The 19,836-nt window shown below is 37.5% G+C and overlaps 1 protein-coding gene across 1 annotated transcript in view; it reads right to left on the bottom strand.

Moving 5' to 3' along the window:
- Positions 1-18,168, bottom strand: part of CD96 (CD96 molecule) — a 93,810-nt gene extending 75,642 nt beyond the window's left edge. Inside the window, exons 1-2 of the mRNA XM_081302729.1 lie at positions 18,030-18,168; positions 15,381-15,737 (exon numbers count right to left, since the gene is read on the bottom strand). Coding sequence (XP_081158855.1) covers positions 15,381-15,737; positions 18,030-18,090 — 418 coding nt within the window. The 5' untranslated portion in view covers positions 18,091-18,168. The remainder of the gene's footprint in view (positions 1-15,380; positions 15,738-18,029) is intronic.
- Between the last annotated feature and the right edge of the window lie 1,668 nt (positions 18,169-19,836).

The raw sequence follows: 19,836 nt of genomic DNA, 5'->3' as shown, positions 1-19,836 counted from the left end.
AATAATTATGCACATCTTCCGTACAGTATTCTAAAATAGTTTTTTTTTTTAATTCCTGAAGTTCAAGAGATAGGATCAGTGCTCTATTCTCCATAGCTAATTCTAAATGTAATAATTCCTTGACATCTAATTGGGATTGGATTCAGTTTTGGAGTTCCCAGGGGACACCAAAACTCATGGATGCTCAAGTCCCTTATATAAAATGTGTGGGTTTTTTTTTTTTTCGTAAATAACCTATGTGCATCCTACCATACACTTTAAATCATCTCTAGATTACTTGCAGTACCTAATACAACATAAATAATGTGTAAATAGTTAGTATAGGATATTTTTAGAGAATAATGACAAGAGGAAAGATATCTATACATAATATGGATGCAATTTTTTTTTCTGAATACTTTTTGACCAGTGGTTGGTTGAATGTAAAGATGCAAAATCCATGGACTCTAATTTTATATTTTTTAAAAAAGATGCCTCTCCCTTATTGTTCAAAGAATTTATCTATATTAGTATTTCCAGATGAAATTATTTGTATATGACATCACTATTTTTGACATATTTCGTACCACCATTATTACTGTTAAATTTTATCCTTGAAGTTATTGTAATCGTTTTGCCTAAACTTATTTTAAACAGGTACCAATCTAGACACTAATATCTGTGAAGTCCATGAGACATACTCAATATGTTAATTATTTTTAATTTAAATTTTTCAAATAACCAAGTATTAAATTTTTGAACTTTGGATTCTGAAAATTGGACAATACACACAGCATAACCTTTTAAATATAATTGAAAACCCCCCTAAAAACAGAAAAAGTAAACTTAAGTCACACAGAAAATATCTACAAGAAACTAAATAACAACATATCCCCCTTTAATGGTTGAGGACAAAGCACTAGACCAATATGGCACTAGCAACTTTGCAGAAAGAAACAGGAAAATCAACTATGCCTCTGAAGGTCTCTGGAACTAGATAACCATGCCCCCAATCGCCAAGTAGCAGATAATCCCTGGAAAGAGAGTCAGACTAATATGAAAATCATAGTAGAAAAGGAGAAGGGAATTTGGAGGCTCCCCATCATCAGTGTCTTCCAGGGAAACAGGAAAAGGGTTCCCAGTGCTGGAGCAAATGAGGCTTCTCAGGATGCAACTTGTGCTGACAAGACATCCTTAGGAATTGACTCAAACTTAAATCCATCAGGGCTGGGGTTGTGGCTTAGAGGAACAGCGCTTGCCTAGTATGTGTGAGGCACTGAGTTCAATCCTCAGCACCACATAAAAGAAAAATAAAGGAATTGTGTTCACCTACAACTGAAAAATAAAGTTTAACAAAAATTAAAAGGATCAGATCCAATAGAAGAGTTCAAAGGGGCCATTTAGATTAAAGTGTGAGGGGTATAAGCAAAGGAAGTACAGTCAGAAAGTCCAGTGGCATAGTATTTGTCTTGAAAATATCAGAAAAGGAGGCTCTAGACACACAGAAGATCCTAGAAAAGCTAGCTTGGCCTACATTTCCATGATAATAGTGAAAATGCACTTAAATTAAACATGAACAATAGAAAGGAATGAAGTAGAATCATCTATAAAACTACTGTAAGATGCCAGAAGCAGTGATAATCCTAATTGTAATCCTAGTTACTTGGGAGGCTGAGCCAGGAGGATTGCAAATTTGTAGCTGGCCTGGTAATTTAGGTAGACCTTATCCGAAAATAAAAAGGGCAGGTAAAGTAGCTCAGTGATAGAGTACCACAATCAATCCATCAATGGATCTCCTATAAGAAAAAAAAAAAAGGTAGAGAACAAAATAACATTCGGAAAACAAGATAAAAGTAGAGCAAAATAATAATATTAGCAGACAAGATCACAAAATAAAGTTATAGCCTTGCCATTCAAAATGAACTAAAATTTAAAAACTGATATGTACTATGCAAAATCTTTGGAAAGGTCAATTAGTGAGTCCACTGCAAAAAGAATATTTGCAACAGATAGCCATGTTAGTCAGCTTTCCATTGCTGTGACAAAATAACTGAGAAAAACATAGAGGAGGGAAGAGTTATTTTGGATCCCTGTTTCAGTTCATAGTCCCTTGACCCCATCTTTGTCGGCTTGTGGTGAGGCAGAACTTCATGGCAGGGAAGGTGTGGTGGAGAAAAGTCGCTCATCTCATAGAAGCCAGGACCAGAGAAAACAAGCAAGGAAGAGTCCAGGGACTAGATATATCTTCCATGGTACACCTCCAGTGATCCACTTCTTCCAGCTAGGCCCACCTCCTCTAGATTCCACCACCTCCTAATAGTCAATTGAGTTATGAAACTATCAACGGATTAACCCTTTGATGAGATCTGAGCTCTCATTACCCATCACTTTCCTAAAGTCCCATTTCGGAGCATTGCACTGGGGAACCAATCCTTCAAAACAAGTGTCTTTGTGGGACATTCCAGACCTAAACCACAACTGCCTATCCAACTCAGAAAATAATTGGAAATAGTAATTTTTTTTAAAGAAATTCCTTTATTTAAAACAATCCAAATTGCTGAATGTTCAATGCTAAATGGGATTAATACAAAAGATAAGAGACTATGGAAGATGACTGTATTTCATATACTAAGGGTCTTATTTCTTTTACTCTTGGCCCCTGTTCATCTGAGGGCACATGGAAATAGTAATTTTTAAAAATCACTCCAGAAAGGAAGATAAAAGTAGAGCAAAATAAAAACCATAAACACAAAAGTTAATGCATTAGTATAAATGAAAAGACAGAATAAGGGAAATGTCTAAATTAATTAATGATGACTAATTTTTAAAGAAATGAAAAAGAGATTTGAAGAAAATTTTATGCAAAGATAAATCATATGTATATAGAAGGCACTGAAGGAAAACATTAAAGCACAGAACAACAAATGATTTCAAAGAATTTTAAATAAGAAATGACTAAAAAATACATATTAAAAGATTTTTATCTCAAAAGAAAGAAACAGAATAAAAAACATTAACCATATTCTTTTGAAAGAATTGAATGAAGTCAACCATGGGGAAAAAACTGGATAGTTGTTAGTTTTTGACTAACAATTCTATGTCAGAAAATAACAGAGTAACATTTAATACACTCAAGGAAAGAAAATGTGAGTGAAAGATTTTAAATTTAGCAAAATTAACCTCTTAATGTATTGACTACAGAAAAATGTGAGGATTATACAAGACTCAGGGAAGTATTGCTTCGGTGGGTACTTCCTAAGGATTCTTTAATAGAATACACTTTCTATTGAAGAGGCTTTACATAAAGGCTGGTGATAAGTGTTGATCATGCATTTATGTTTAACACTAAGAAAAAATGTTATAAGAAGGGTTGCTTTGTCTATTCTAGGCCTCTTATTTTTCCAAATGAATTTAATGACTGCTTTTTCTATTTCTATGAAGAACATCATTGGAATTTTAAATAGGAACTGCATTAAATCTGTATAGCACCTTTATAGTAAGGCCATTTTGACAATATTAATTCTGCCTATCCAAGAACATGGGTGATATTTCCATTTTCTTCTTCAATTTCTTTCTTTAGTGTTCTGTGGTTCTCATTATAGAGGTCTTTCACCTATTTTGTTAGGTTGATTTCCAAGTATTTTATTTTATTTATTTTTTTGAGGCTATTGTAAATGGGGTAGTTTTCCTTATTTCTCTTTCAGATGATATGTCATTTATATAGTGGTGCCAGGAAAACTGGAAATCTATATGCAGCAGAATCAATTGAACCCCTATCTCTCACCCTGCACAAAACTCAATTCAAAGTGGATCAAGGACCTAGGTATTAGAACAGAGACCCTGTGTTTACTAGAAGAAAATGTAGGCCCAACTCTCTATTATGTTGGCGTAAGAACTGACTTCCTCAATAAGACTCCTAAAGTGCAAGAAGTAAAATCAAGAATCAGTAAATGGGATGGTATAAAACTAAAATGCTTCTTCACAGCAAAGGAAACAATTAAGAACATGAACAGAACATACAGAATGAGAGAAAATCTTTACTACCTGCACCTCAGATAAAGCATTAATCTCCAGAATATACAAAGAACTGAAAAAACTTAACACCAAAAAAGAAAATAACCCAATCAATAAATGGGCAAAGGAACTTACCTGGCACTTCACAGAAGACATATGAATGGCTAACAAATATGTGAAAAAATGTTCAACGTCTCTAGCAATTAGACAAACACAAATTAAAACTGTACTGCGATTCCATCTCACTTCAGTCAGAATGGCAATTATCAAGAATATAAGCAACAATAAATGTTGGTGAGGATGTGGGGAAAAAGGTACACTCAGACATTACTTGTGGGACTGCAAATTGGTGCAACCACGGTTGAAAGTAATATGGAGATTCTTCAGAAACTTGGAATGGAACCATCACTTGACACAGCTATCCCACTCCTAGGTCTATAACCAAAGGACTAAAAATCAGCATACTCCAGTGACATGGCCACATCAATGTTTACAGCAGTTCAATTCACAATAGCCAAGCTATGGAACCAACTTAGTTTTTCTTCAACAGATGAATGGATAAAGAAAATGTGGCATATATACACAATGTAATATTACTTGACCATAAAGAAGAATGAAATTATGGCATTTGCTGGTAAATGAATGGAAGTAGAGAACATCATGATAAGTGAAAAAAGCCAATCCCCAAAAACCAAAGGCCAATGTTCTCTCTGATATGTGGATACTAACCCATAACAAGGAAGGGCAGGGAAGGGAAGAATAGAAATCCACTGGATTGGACAAAGGAGAATGAAGGGAAGGGAGGGGGAGGGCAATAGGAAGGACAGAAGAATTAATCAGACATAACTTTCATATCCTTATATTTGGGTACATGACTGGGGTAACTCTGTTTCATGTACAACCACAAGAACAGGATCTTAATTAGAATAAATTATACTTTATGTATGTATAAATGCCAAAATACATTCTACTGTCAAGAACATCTAAAAAGAATAAAAATATTATATGGAGGGGAATAGTAATTAACATTTTTTAAAATAAAGATATGATGTAAGTATCAAAATGAAGAGGGAATTTTTGGTAATGGGGGAATAAAGAGGTTAGTGAGAATAAGTACAAAACTGGGCAAAGGTGTTGAAGCAACCATTTCACAGTTCTGAAATTGACCAAAGACAACATCAAATTCAGATGAATTTCTTCTTGAAAAAATTATAGGGATTTGATAAAAACAGTAGGACCCTTCAGTCTTCTAGTCAATGGCTCCTTTATTTACTTCCACAGATTGGTCATTGAGAAATACAGTTTGACCAGCGTGGGACTGTGTGGAAATCCAGGTCTTCTTCCAAAAGGGGCAGACTCCTCTCTAGAGGTACAACCAAAGAGCCCTGGCCAGATGCCAGTGACTTTTTCTGGACTTCACAGCCTCCAGAACTGTGAGATGATCAATTTCTGTTCTTTATAAACCACTCAGTCCCTGCACAAAATGAACTATGCAGTAGAAAACCAGGTAGCTATTTAGCAGGGAGATCCTGTAAATTAGATAGTGATAGGATGGCTGAAATAAGTTCTTCACACATTCTGAAAGACTGGAAAAACACAACCTGAGTAGGGAAGACCTGCGAGAGCCTAGCAAAATGGAGAAGCCAGAGGAGTAGGGATAAATGAGTGCAAATTTAAAGTACCCTGCAACCCCCCCCCCAACACACACCTACCGTCCTAATCTATGTGCAGAGGATAGAAGCCTAATGGGCTTAAAATTTTGGAGAACAAATTTTGCCAAAATCATTAGTGGATAACAAAGGTGCTTTGGCAATGAAGGGAGAACTCCTCAGAGCCCAAAGTAAAAAATTAGAGTTAGTATGAAAAGCTAAGCAGAGATGTCAGTGGCCACACACTGAAAAGGAGACAGATACACAGTTCAATTCACGTAAGTTACTAAAATTGAAAAAACAAAAACTAGTATCTCTCTAATATTGTAAATATATTGTATGCATACTCAACATATGTATTATATGATTCATATATTGTATGTATTGTGTATTACAGTATATATAAATATGTTATTATATATAATTATATATTATATGTATTATATATTACATATAATTTTATTTATATATGTGTGTTATTATATAGCTCTGTATGTATATGTATGTATATCTATATATATACCCACAATTTCCAGTTTTCAACCAAAAATTTATTAGACATGAAATAAATAGGAAATTGTGACCCATACTCAGGAAAAAAGCAGCTAATTGCAACTGAATCAGTGTTCCCAGACATTGGATTTAACAGACTTCAAAACACTTATTCTAAGTATGTTCAAAGAATTAAAGAAGGACTAAAGAAAAACATAATGACTATGACTCAGTAAATAGGTCATCTTAGGGAAGAAATAGAAAGCTATAAAATGAACCAAATATTCTAGAGTTGGAAAAGTCAATAACAAAAATGAAAAATTCCCTAGAAGTGCTCAACAGCAAATCTGAAGAAGAATCAGTGTATGTGAAAACTGACTGATGTAAATGATCTAATATGAAGAATAGGGAGGAAAAAATGACTGAAGGAAAATGAATAGTTTCAAAGTAATATAGGACATTACCAGTTAGACTAACACACACACACACACACACACACACACACACACACATATATATATATATATATATATATATATATATAACAGGAATAATAGAAAAAAGAGGTGAAAGAGTGAGGGAAAAGAACAAATTCTTGAGGAAGCAAAAACCGAAAGTTTCACACATTTTATTACTTTAAAAAAGCTTCCCCACCGTTAATCTTCACAATCAAAATCTCATCAAACCTGAATAGGATATACATAAAGAGACACCCACCTAGACACATCACAATCATACTGTGGAAAGCCAAAGACAAAAAAAAAATTATGAAAGCTGCAATTAAGCAAGTAAAACAAAGTGAAATAAAAATAAACAGAAAATAGCAACTCATCCCATGTAGGAGACCAATAATATAATTAACGTCCTACACCTAATCAGAAACAATAGAGATCAGAAGACATTCAAAATACTAAAAGAAGGGCTAGGGATATAGTTCAATTGGTAGAGTGCTTGCCTCTCATGCACAAAGCCCCAACACCACAAACACCCCACTCCCCAATACTAAAAGAAAACACAGCCCACCAAGAATTCTACACACAGTGAAATTATTCATCAAATTAAAAAAAAACTGAGAGAATCCATTTTAAGCAGATTTGCTCTACATGAATACCATGGTTTGAATATCCCTTCTGAAACTCATGTTGAAACTTAATTCCCCAGTTCATATGTTGATGGTACATGGATGTGTGGCCTTTTAGAGGCAACTGAAATTAGATGAGATCATCAGAGTGTGATCCTAATGATAGGTGTTGGTGGCTTTGTAAAAAGAGGAAGAGAAACCTGAGCTGACATGTTTGCTCTGTCTCACCACGTGTTACCCTCTGCCATGTTATGATGCAACAAGAAGACCTTCACCAGATCCCAGTCAGAGACTGGTGCAATGATCTTGAACTTCTCAGTCTCTAGAACCATGAGCCAAATAACCCCCCCCCCTTTTTAAAAATAAATTATCCAGTCTGAGGTATCCAGTTATAGCAACAGAACATAGACTAAGACAACAAACACTCAACTAAGTTCTTCAGGCTGAAAGGAAATGATACCGAATAGTGACTCCAGTTTATGAGGTGAAATGGAGAGAATAGGAAGTAGGAAATATGTGAGTAAATATAAAAGACTATTCACAAATACATTTCTTTTTTTTTTTTTTAAAGAGAGAGTGAGAGAGGGGAGAGAGAGAGAGAGAGAGAGAAATTTTAATATTTATTTTTAGTTCTCTGCGGACACAACATCTTTGTTGGTATGTGGTGCTGAGGATCGAACCCAGGCTGCACGCATGCCAGGCGAGCGCGCTACCGCTTGAGCCACATCCCCAGCCCCATTTCTTTTTTCTTAATTTGCTTAAAGTTCATGAAATTCTATTTGTCGCACTCTACTATTTGGATTATTATACATATTATAATATGTAAGTGCAGTTTACTGTTACATGTTATATGTAATATGCTTTGAAAAAATTAAGTAATTCCTCTCTCTCTCCCAATTTATCCTCTAATCCAAAAGTTCTAAAACTATGGCCTGTGGGCTAAATCTGACTTTTTGCCTGATTTTTTAAATAAAGGTTTATTGTAACCATCAAGCCCACTCATTTCCATATGGTCTAGAGATGCTTTCATAAAACAATGGTCGACCTGAGTAGTTGTGGAAGAGACTGTATGGACCCAAAGCCTAAAACACTTAATATGGGGTTTTTCAGAGAAAAAGATTATTGACTCTAGCTCTAATCTCCCAATCATCCTTCATTATTCTTTGAAAATGTTGTCATCACAACTGCAATATTTTTTTTAAGCTCAAACCCTGATACAATCCTGGATGATTTCAGTTGTATCTTGATGACTTACCCATACCTGACTTCTCAGTTGTTCCATCATAATCTCCATTAATGGTCTCCATCCCATTTCAGCCATCTATTCTTATAATCACATCTTGGATTATGTCACCACACATAACTGCTCTCTCTTCCTACAAAATCATGCATTTGAACCTACAAACATTCCCCCGCCTCACCACCTCCAGTTTGTGCAACTAGAGTTATCTCCACTGTTCTCTGAGCTCTTGGGATCTTTTAATAAGTTGATCTCTCTACTGTCTCCCAATCATCAACTATATTTTTTCTTTGCTCTCCTCACTATCCAGCTAAGATTCATAGTTCATCATTTCAGCAATATTCTTGTTAATATCCCAGATCTCATGTCTTTTTGTCAGTAATCTAAAAAGGCTGACCAATATATGCATTTTTGTGTGTGTGTTTGTGTGTGCTGGGGATTGAACTCAGGACCTCACACACACTGGGTAAGTGCTATGTCAATGTACCAGTTAGCTACACCCCAGCCCCCACCTATGCACTTTTGTTGTTGTTGTTGTTGTTGTTGTTACTGGGGATTAAGCCCCAGGATGATGAACCACTGAACCACATCCCTGGCCCTTTTTGTATTTCATTTTAAGACAGGGTCTCACTAAATTGCTGAGGCTGGCTTTGAACTCTTGATCCTCAGCCTTCCAAGTTGCTGAGATTATAGACTAGAGCCCCTATGCCTGGCCAACTATGTACTTTTTAATACCCAGTTCCAAGAAGCCAGGTACTGCTGGAGAAAGCCACAGTACAAATTGTTTCACTACAGTTTCAATACCATACTCCAATTGTTTTTTCACTACTGTGACTAAAAGATCTGACCAGTACAATTACAGAGGAGGAAAAGATTATTTGAAGGCTCACAGTTTCAGAGGTCCCTAGAAGGCTGGGTCCATTCCTTGGGGCTTGAGGTGAGGCAGAACATCATGGCAGAGGAATGTGGCAGAGGGAAGCAGCTCACACAATAATCAGAAAGCAGCGGGGGGGGGGGGACTCCCCTGGCCAGATACAAAATATATACCCAATAGCCACACCCCCAATGAACCACTTCCTCCATCCATACCCCACGTGTGTCCAGTCACCCCTCAGTTAATCCCACCAGGGATTAATTCACTGATTAGGCTAAGGCTATAACCCAATCATTTCTCCTCCAAACCTTCATGCACTGTCTCACACATGAGCTTTTGGGAGACACTTCACATCCACAATATTGACTGAAAAATGCAAATATAGTTACCAAGTAAACTCATTTTCCCTCTATTCATATTAACTATCTAAAACTCTCTCCAATTTCTTTTTGTGAAATCCCCTTCCTCTCTCTAACTAAAGATTCTTTTGTTTCCTATATTAGAGAAAATAAGACAACACCTCCCTCGTCATATGCACAATTCTTATTTTCCTTTCCTCCTGTTATAATTTTTAAAGACTAGTTTTTTTTTTCTGTTTCAGAATAGTCCTACTATCTATGCTGTAGGTCTCATTGCCTCCCTCTTCTCAGACACCTCAGGTTTTTTACTTTATCTTCTGTATGATGTAAACTTCTTTTCAATTGGATCCTGCCCACTGGCTTTGACATAAAATCAAGTGTCTTGCATTAATTCAAACCATCACCATCACAGCACCAACAAGGTCCCTCATTTGAACATGCATACTCCTTCTATCACTGCTGACCAGTTTCTTAAAAGTCATGTCAATAATTGCTTTCCATATTTTCTTGTCTCTTACTCACTTCTCTTCTTCCTCCAGTCTGAATTCTTTCTGTTCCATAAAGCCACCCATCACTGTTCCTATTAGGTGATTAATACCTTTCATGATCCTAAATACAGCCTAATGTCCATTTATCTTCTCAGAAACACCAGAGACGATAGCTATAGCTTTTGTGCAATCACCTTCCTAGGTTTCTGAGACCCGATTCTCTGATTTTATTCCTTCTTCTTAGTTATTCTTCTCCAGCATTTGAAGACACCTTTTCCCACTTATTACCATGGACTGTTGAAATCCCACATTGCTTTTTTCACTTGATTTTTCTCTTCCCAGATGATTTCTTTCTCTGTCAGAACATTAGTTAACACTCATACTCAGATGACTCACCACTTGTGCCTTCAACCTAAGCCTCTCTGCCAGATCACAAGATGTACATCCAGCTGCTTACCTGCCATCACCTGTATGCCTCAACTTCACACCTAGTTCAACATGTACAAATTTAAACTCAAAATTAATCTTGGCACAATCTGAGTGTGTGTGTGTGTGTGTGTGTGTGTGTGTGTGTATGTATGTATATATGTATATGTATATATATATATATATATATATATATATATATATATATATATATATATCTCAGCATTCCCTAATGCAATGACCAATTCGCTCATTGTGAATCCTTGCCTCTTCTTTTTATTTCTCATTCCATATATGCAAGTCACCACCAAATCCTGTAGGGTGAATCTTCTAAACATAAGGACATTCCTCTCCATCTATCTATTGCCACTGTACTAAATGTTAACAGCATTCCTCCTGGAGATTTCTGCTATTGTCTTTTCATTTGGTCATAAATACACTCTTTTGTGTATTTGACTACAAATACACATTGTCAAATTGCAAGATAAAAAAAGAAATTAAATAAAACAACAGCCTTTCAATTAATTCCCACTTTTCTTGGGATAAAGACAAATATCCTCACCTGGACCAATCAGGCTCTCCAGCTTCATGTTCAGTTGCCTCCCCCATCATTCTCTTTGCTCCAGCTATAATATTTTTAAAAATCCCCCACAGCTGACATAACTCCTTACTACCACAGTCTTTGCACAGACTATTCTGTTTACTACCATAAAGGTCTGTGTTCTCTACTCTCACCTGGTTAGCTCTTTTCTCCAGGAAATCTTCCTAATCTCCTGATATACCCTCTCATACACTATACACTGCCTACATCCTCACTATGAGAATACTCCTCACTGTTGCAATTTGATATTTGTTCACTTAATTGATTGATGTCTTCCTTTTCCTATTGGACTTTGTGATTATTAAAGACAGGGTCATCCTAGTTCTTTTGCTAATGCTACTGCTTCCAATAACAAGATTAACAATCCCTAAAATATTTCATCATAATTATGTAAATTAAAGTCACTTTTTATTCTTATAATTCACCTGATTACTACACATTTTCAAATATTTCTGTGTTATATTTTTGCAACTGTGACCAAAATACTGACAGGAACAACTTTGGGGGTAAAGATTTATGTGGGCTCATAGTTTCAGGGGATTTAACCAAGGTCGGCTGGTTCTGAAGCAGAAATATAATGGCAGAAGAAGGCGGCTCAGCTCATGGCATCCTAGAAGGGGGAGGGAGGGAAGGAGGGAGAGAGAGAGAGAAAGAGAGGGAGAGAAAAGAAGAAGGAGGAGGAGGAGGAGGAGGAGGAGGAGGAAGAGGGGGAGGAAGAAGAGGGGGAGGAAGAGGAGGGGGAGGAAGAGGAAGGGGAGAAAGAGGAGATGAAGAAGATGCCTATGACCAGAGGACTATGACGGCAGAGAGGAGGAGGGAGGAAGGGAGGGGAAAGGGGAAGGTGCTGGATGAAGAAAAATCCTTTAAGAGTTCACCCCCAGTAACCTATTTCCTCTAACTAGATCCAACTGCCTAGTAGTCCATCCAGCTATCAATTGCTTAATCCATCAACTGGATTAATCCACTGGTGAGGTCAGAGTCTCGTGATCCATCATTGCCTAAAAGCCCCATGTCTGGATTTTGCTGCATTGGGAATATGATTTCCACACATGAAATTCTGTGGGACATTTCACACCCAAAACACAAAAGCATCAAAATCTTACATTCTGTAGTACTCTAGGATCCAATAGCATTCAAATTCAGGAAATGGGGATTACAACAATCCACGACTTAACTCGGAGTACTGTGTTTCTTGGAATAACCCAAAACTTCTAGCCTAGGAAGAAACCCTGTCAAATGAAAATGAAAAAGAGCCAAAGGCCACACTGTTTATTTCCATACCCATTTGCAGTCTCAGCCAACTGAGACACACATAGGGAAAAAATATTGTGAAAAGAGAAGGGAATCCCTTCCCAGCTAACCCCTCAGGGGACATGAGAACTGGATGTAGGTGCACACTGCTTTGTGAGCAGACAAGGAAGGATGACTCAGATGAGGAGAGGAGGGAAACAAGAAGAGGCAATTAATCCAATCACCTCTGGTACCTCAACATTTTCATATTTAGATTCTTCTACACCACTTCAATTTGCATTTGTTTATGCACTTCCAAAGAGTTCGCACTTCATGAGCACTCTGCTTTCCCAACTAGCTTATAGACATGCATATCTCAGAGGAGAATGGGAAGAAAATGGTACAAGTGACAGGAGGAGAAGCAAGAGAACATAAAAGAATAAAGGGGGAGGATGATGGCTAATGGGTGGTGACTCAGTGGGGCTCTCATGTGGCGGCTGCCTCCTGTGTTAGGTGCCTTTTTAAGGATAGTTCCATATAAAGCTTGTCGCTCTATGGTGAAAGCTTTTTTCCCCCCCTTATAGTTTCTATTCTGAACTTTTGGTACTCAAATACACCATACCAGAACCATTTCTGTAACACTGAGAACACTGCTTTTCATTTAATCCAGTGGATCAACAGCAAAGCTGTAATAAGATTGGAAATTTTCCAATCACAGAGTGTGTAGATACGGCTCTGACTCTCCAATGACTTGCAATCTTTGGTAGCTCTAAGTTTAACTCCCTGGGTTGCCCTTTATTTTTAAAACTATGCTTTCCTTAAAGGTAATACCACCCTCCTTTCTGGATACTGCCTTTTCCCCAATGCTATTTTCACTTAGGTCATCCCATATCCTATTTTATATAGAGTATACCTATCCTTGTTGCTACTTCTCAAAGGAGTTCAGATCAGGAACTCAGATATGAAGTAGTATAGTCTACTGGGATAGGCAAAATGTGCACAGTCCAAGTCCGAAGCCAAGGTCAATGTGTATTCTTGCTAATGTGTGATTAATGTCCTGTTGGAATCCAAGTAGACCAGTATAAAAAGAGAAGGAGAAGGCTCCATTCTAATTAGAATTAAGAAAGAAATTTCACTCAGAATTATTATTCCTCTTAATAAAATCTACCATTTACCAAACTCTCACTTCTAGGCAGCAACTGTGATAAGAGCTTTTCATAGATTATTTTACTTAATCTTAAAACAATGGTACCCATGAATGAGGAACTATGATTGCCTGTACTTGTGATGTAAGAAAACAAAAAACTGAGAGACATGAAATAACTTGGCAATGATGATCTGAATAGTAAGTGACACAGCCAATGTTCAAATATAGTCTCCTGACTTCAATGTGTGTGTAGATAAATGTTGCTCTGTACAGGTCTTCTGTTTTTCTCTATTTCAACCCCACTCACCCACCTACCTGGGTACTAATTAAACTGAGGTTTTGCTTTGTTTTTTTTCTCTCAGAAAACAGCAAGAGAACAAGGCATTGTAAAGCAGTAGTTGGTGGAAGCCTGGCCTACAGGTGATCTCTTTCAATATCATGGTCTTGGAGCAGCTAAGAGACAAGGGATGGAGAGGAGATGATAGAGCCTTAACAGTTACTTGTCCTGGAAAGCCCCATGCCTCCTTCAGCATGGTCTTCATGAGTTAATTTTATAGATTTTTTTTTCTTATATTACCAGGTTATTTTATTCCCGAGTTTAAAGCCTTACATTTCCAGTACATTTTCCATTTGTTGGCTTTTATTTTCATTCTTTTCCATTAGTAGAAATGGAAATCATTTACTTTAGGACTAGGTAATTTAGGGCAGGTGTTATCATAATTTTCCAAATAGGCTCAGAGAATCTACATGACAGACCCTCAGTCAAATTCATTACTAGCCAGAAAGGAGGTAGAACTTAAACCTAGGATTTCCATTTCCAAATGCAGACCCCTGAAGCATGTACGATGTGAAGGAATGCTTTAGGTCCAGTAGCATCCTTAGGCCCTATGCCTGCCCGATAGTAAATATATCGAAAGTCATTTTTACAAATTCTCTTCTAAACTGAGTCTACTTCCTTTGTCTTCCATCCCAGTGACTGGCCCCACCATGTGGGTATGCATGCCACTCATGTTGCCTTTGTCTTTTATCCACTCTATGACCTAGTCATATCTGTTCTGTGCCCAATACATAAAATGTGTAATTTTATTTATATCTACCAAACCACCACTATCTGAGACTAGGACGGTCTCCTAACTTGTTCCCATTTTTTCACTTTTGTCCCCTTTTATATCATTCTCATACCGAAGCTAGCATCATCTTTTGATAATACAAATACAATCAAGCCATAAATTCATACCACCCTTTCATTAATACTTCAATGTACTTCCATGAACAAAACCTTGAACATGGCTAACAAAGTCCAACATGATCTGGTCTTTACATTATCTCCAGCCTCATCCATTAATCTCTGCACTGTAGTCTCTCTGGCATTGTTCCATGTCCTCCAACAACACAAAGCCCTTCACACAGCTGTGTCCTTTCTCAGGATCACTCATAACTCTTGCCCTTCTTAAACTGTTAGAGCCTACTCCTTCTTCAGACTTCAGCTCAGGGGCAAATTCCCTGGCCTCTATCACAGACTCTTCCAAAGAACTGTTGCAGCTCTTATTATTAACACATCACTGTTGCAATTTTACCTTCATTTATGGAATTATTTGATCCATTTCTGTCTTCCTTGCCAGCCAGTACCTCTTTCTGCTCAACTTTTGCACACTCAGCACTATGCCTAGCATGTGGACAAAATATAATTCCCAAGGGCACACCCCCAGAAACCCACCCCCTCAAGCCAATGCCTCTTTGTTGAATGAACACGAGCTGAATATAAGTATAAGCTTCCTTCCCTCTACCAGTTACACTTACCAGGTGTCTGAATGAGAAGGTTATAGGTTTTAGTCCAAATGCCTTCTGGAAAGAGAATAAAGCTACACTCATACTTTCCACTGAGTGAGGAAGATACATTTCTTAAGAGCAGAGTCCATATCGTTATGTTCTCCGGAATTTGTCTGAAATCCACTGCTGACCTGCAGGAATGCCCGTGGGCCCAGTGGATGCCATATTCGGAATGACGAAGGGCAATGAGGTTCATCTTATCGGTGACCTTTGACCACTGCGTCTGTACCAACAAGCTTTTCAGCTGTTTTTGGCAAGTCATGTTGACATCAGAGCCAGGAACAGCATAAACATCTTCTCCTGCATTAAGTCCTTTTCCCCATACTCCTGAAAAGAAGACATGAGCCATCAGTTTGCATGATTCACATGGAGTGACTCTTAATTAAAACCCCAGCAACTTCAGTAAGGTTGGGCAATAATTCAGGAATTTTCTCCCTGGCTAACTGTGTGTGTTAGTTTTTCATCAATGTGATCAAAATTCTGGACAAGAATAACCTAGAAGAGTTAAAGTTTATTTTGGCTCATGGTTTCAGAGCATCCGTCTATGGTCAGCTGACTCCATTGCTCTGGGCTCTAGGTGAAGCCAAACGTTGTGGCAGAAGAACATGGTGAAGGAAAGCTCATGGCAGCCAGAAAGCAGAGAGGGAGAGAGAAGCTAGGGACAAAATATAATTCCCAAGGGCACACCCCCACAGACCCACCCCCTCAAGCCATGCCATGTCACCACTCAGTAATAACATTCAAATTATTAATTCATCAAATGGGTGAATCCACTGATTATCTTACAGCTCTCATAATCTAATCATTTCACCTCTGAACATTTCTGCATCGCCAGCTTTTTAGGGGACATCTCATATCTAAACCATAATACTGTCTTAGAGACAGAAAACAGCCACAGAGAGAGAAGCACAGAACTCAATGTGAATTAAGAGTCATTTACTTAAGAAACTATTGATTTATGACTATTTATTTGTTTGTCCCAAAATAAATTTAAGTTCTCTGATGACTTGTTGATAAAATTAAGCCTATCTAAAAACTAAAGTGCATCAGCAAATTTAGTGTACACATATTCTTACATTTAGTAAAATTGACCTTTTGTGGTTATAGCCACATATAACACAGTAGCGAAGCTCTACAAAACTGCAAAAATAACTAATATATGTAGAGCATTTAAAAATATGCATCTACAACAGACATTTAATGCTTTCACATTATAAGGGTGATATGATCAACCCCTTTTTTGAGGAGGAAATGGAAGCACTGAGAGATTAAGTGGTTTTCTCAAAGCCACACACACTAGAAAAAGAACATGAATTCGGTTAGTCTTCTTATAACCTTCATAACCCCCAAACTGCCTCCCAAATTCAATATGACTGGGTAGGCTAAGAAATTTGATTTTCCATATATGAGGATGGAAAAAAACCTTCATCTTCATGTAGTTAGGTCTCCTGAAGAGAGATGGGGAGAAGACGCCTCAGATTCCACACAGCATAATGTCTAATCAATTCCCTGAAATGCTAGTCATGAAAGAAGAATTTCTCTCCCATCAGTAACCTGACCAAATGGTACAGGGTACTTAAAATGTATTAATATTGGGTCTTTGATTTGACTTGTCTTCAAATCAAAAACGTTCAGAAACGTTCGCCTCAGTTTTAAAATTAGCTTGGTATATTATCACAGAAATAATATATTATTATGGCAAGTCCCACTGAAGCTCACAAAGGGAAATGATAAAACGACGACAAGCAGATGAGAAGAAACAAGACTCTCAAAGATAATTGACAAACAGGAATTACTACACTTTTGTGGATACAAAAATTTGGGCAGACAGAGATTAGTACTGTTCAATGTAACTCCTTATGAATAGCATTTAATAGGAGTATGCCTCCATCCAATCTGCAGCATTATATTCCAAAGCATCCTTTGATTTAGAAACTCTTAAAATATTCATAGCTATACCTAAAAAGCACAGTTAATTTGTAAGACACTCAGAGTAACTATAATACCCTCACACTGTGGAATGCAAAACCAATCTTCCTTTCCTCCACTTTTGAATTGGCTTGTTAGTTTCTGGCTGTCACTGTCCTAAGGACTCTGCTTTGCCTCCTAGGGCCATATCTATGACTCAGTAAAATTCAACATGTGTCCATGTCCAACTCCAAAGACCTTAGTCTTAGACCTAAAAGAAAAGAGGTACTTGAGAGATTAAAAAGTAATTGAGCAAAGGTCTCTGAGCATGGATCAGTTCATGACTTGTCTCTTTTCTTCTTTTCTTTTTTAGCTTTCTGGCATTGTTCTATCATTCAGAGAGCATTTCGTTTCCAAGAAGCACAATTTCCCAATTACTCCAGCAATCCTCTTCAGAGGGAAATGGGAGAAATTGCACCACAGCCCTGGCACCACAAACCACCTGTTCCCTTCATGTTTTCAGTTTTCATGAGGAGTCCTTTCTAGACTCTGCATCTCCCTGATAACTGTCACTTAAATACATAACTGAAAACTTCAGTAACAATTTGCCCTTTGAGATGATCAATTTCAGCAACAGTCACAAGGCATTTTAAATGAATAGAAGCCCCTAAAGCAGCCGATCTGACAAAAAAGGACAAGCAAAAGTCTTACCCCTGACAAACTGTATCTGGATGATGGAGTAGACAGCACAGTATGTCCATTTCTTCTCCATTGTCTCCTGAAGAGCTTACACCAGCATTTCCTTAACGATCACAGAATCAATTGATGTCTTTAACTAAGCACACTCCAGCCACCCTGTTCGTGCTCACAAACCCCAAATCTACCACAGGCCTGAGTCTGTTTATCACTTGGCAAAACTCCAGGAAATGAAACGTAGACAGGAAAGTAGTGCGGTTCAGGGCCAGGTTTAACCTTCAACAGAACAATGCTGAAATTGTTCCCTGAAATCACCTTCTTCAGAAGACTTTTCATATCCAAAAGATTGTCTCCTTTAGGATCCCTGTCAGTCAAGCTGCTTCTAAAATCCAAACAAAGGAAACCATGCAGAGCAATTCCCAATGCTCTTTTTATACATTTCTTTTCAAGAACACAAAGCCATTAAAAAAAAATGTGAGCTTGGTGTCTTTCATGAAAGGTTTTCTGATTCATCTTAAGGTATATTTTCTTTCTAGAATAGGTATATTTTCTTTCTAGAATTAACATGTTTAATTTTAATAAAATCTGAAAAGTAACAGGGTTTTGTGTCAGCTGTAAAAATTTTACTTTTCCTCTTCTGGCAGGGAAATCCGCATTTCCTGGGAGGGGAGAAGTGAGGCCTCCTTGTCCACCCCTTTTCTGGAATATGCTGCAGGTGCTATAGGGAAGCTAACCACTATGGCTGGAAGCCTTTATTGTTGATGGCAGAAGAGCTTATCTGTGCCTAAACTAGAAGCTACACAGAGCAAGACTGTTATAATCAGAATCCACAGGCAGAGACTCTATCGCTTCAACCAGCTACCAGGCCTGTTCCATCCCCCCAATTACTTCCATTCACAAAGGATCCCAGTGGGGTTACAGGGAAGTGACCCCTTGGTAAAATTCTTTGCTTATTCATGAAAGAAAATGAAGGCTAGTCCTTGCCAGATATGGTTGAATTTGTTTAATATCTTGGGATCAAATTGACTGTCTTCACTTTCCAACATTAAGCCCAGGGAGTGGGCTTACATGGACAGTGTAAGTTTAATGAACAAAGAAAAATAATAAACAAATTATGCATCTCTGTCTAGCCATATGATTGGTGCAATGTTTGGTGACCCCAATCTCATTACTGGAATATAGGCACCACCTAGCAAAACTGAAAACAGATTAGATGGCTTATTATGTTCCTCAAATAGAGGTCAAATGGACATAGTTTTGGCCAGGCTGTCACCACTGTGTATATATAATCTCTCACAAAGGCTTTCGGGGAATATGGATGATGCTGACATGAAGAATCACCCTGATCATCAGACGTTAGACTTTAGGTAGGAGAAGATAATTTGCATGTCAAAAATCATAACCCACTTCAATCTAATGTATGAAATATGATATGTCAAGAGCTTTGTAATGTTGTGAACAACCAATAAAAAAAAAATATGAGAACAACAAAAAAAAATCAATGGCGACAATCTTTTTTGGATATCCCAGCTGTCAATGCTGCCACTGCCAAAACTTGCCCCAAGAAATGTCCTACTCATTACTACTCAGCTAATGTTACCCACAAAAACCAGGAGACAGAATTATTTATTTCCTATCATTTTTAGGGATACCCTAACCTGTGTTCTCAATACCTCCCATCTTCCTACAAGATTCTGATCAATGGGGATATTGGGTTAGGCTGTGGTCACAGTGATTTTTTCCAAGGAGGGTTAGAGAGTTCAGAGTCTTTGAATGAAGAGCAAGGAAAAAACATAACTCCTCTGGGTGCCATTATCTCTTC

The sequence above is a fragment of the Spermophilus citellus genome (assembly GCF_964194105.1).
Source record: "Spermophilus citellus genome assembly, chromosome: 7".
NCBI lineage: Eukaryota > Metazoa > Chordata > Mammalia > Rodentia > Sciuridae > Spermophilus > Spermophilus citellus.
Note: the sequence above shows the minus strand (reverse complement) of the source record. Positions and strands in the feature narration are given on the sequence as shown.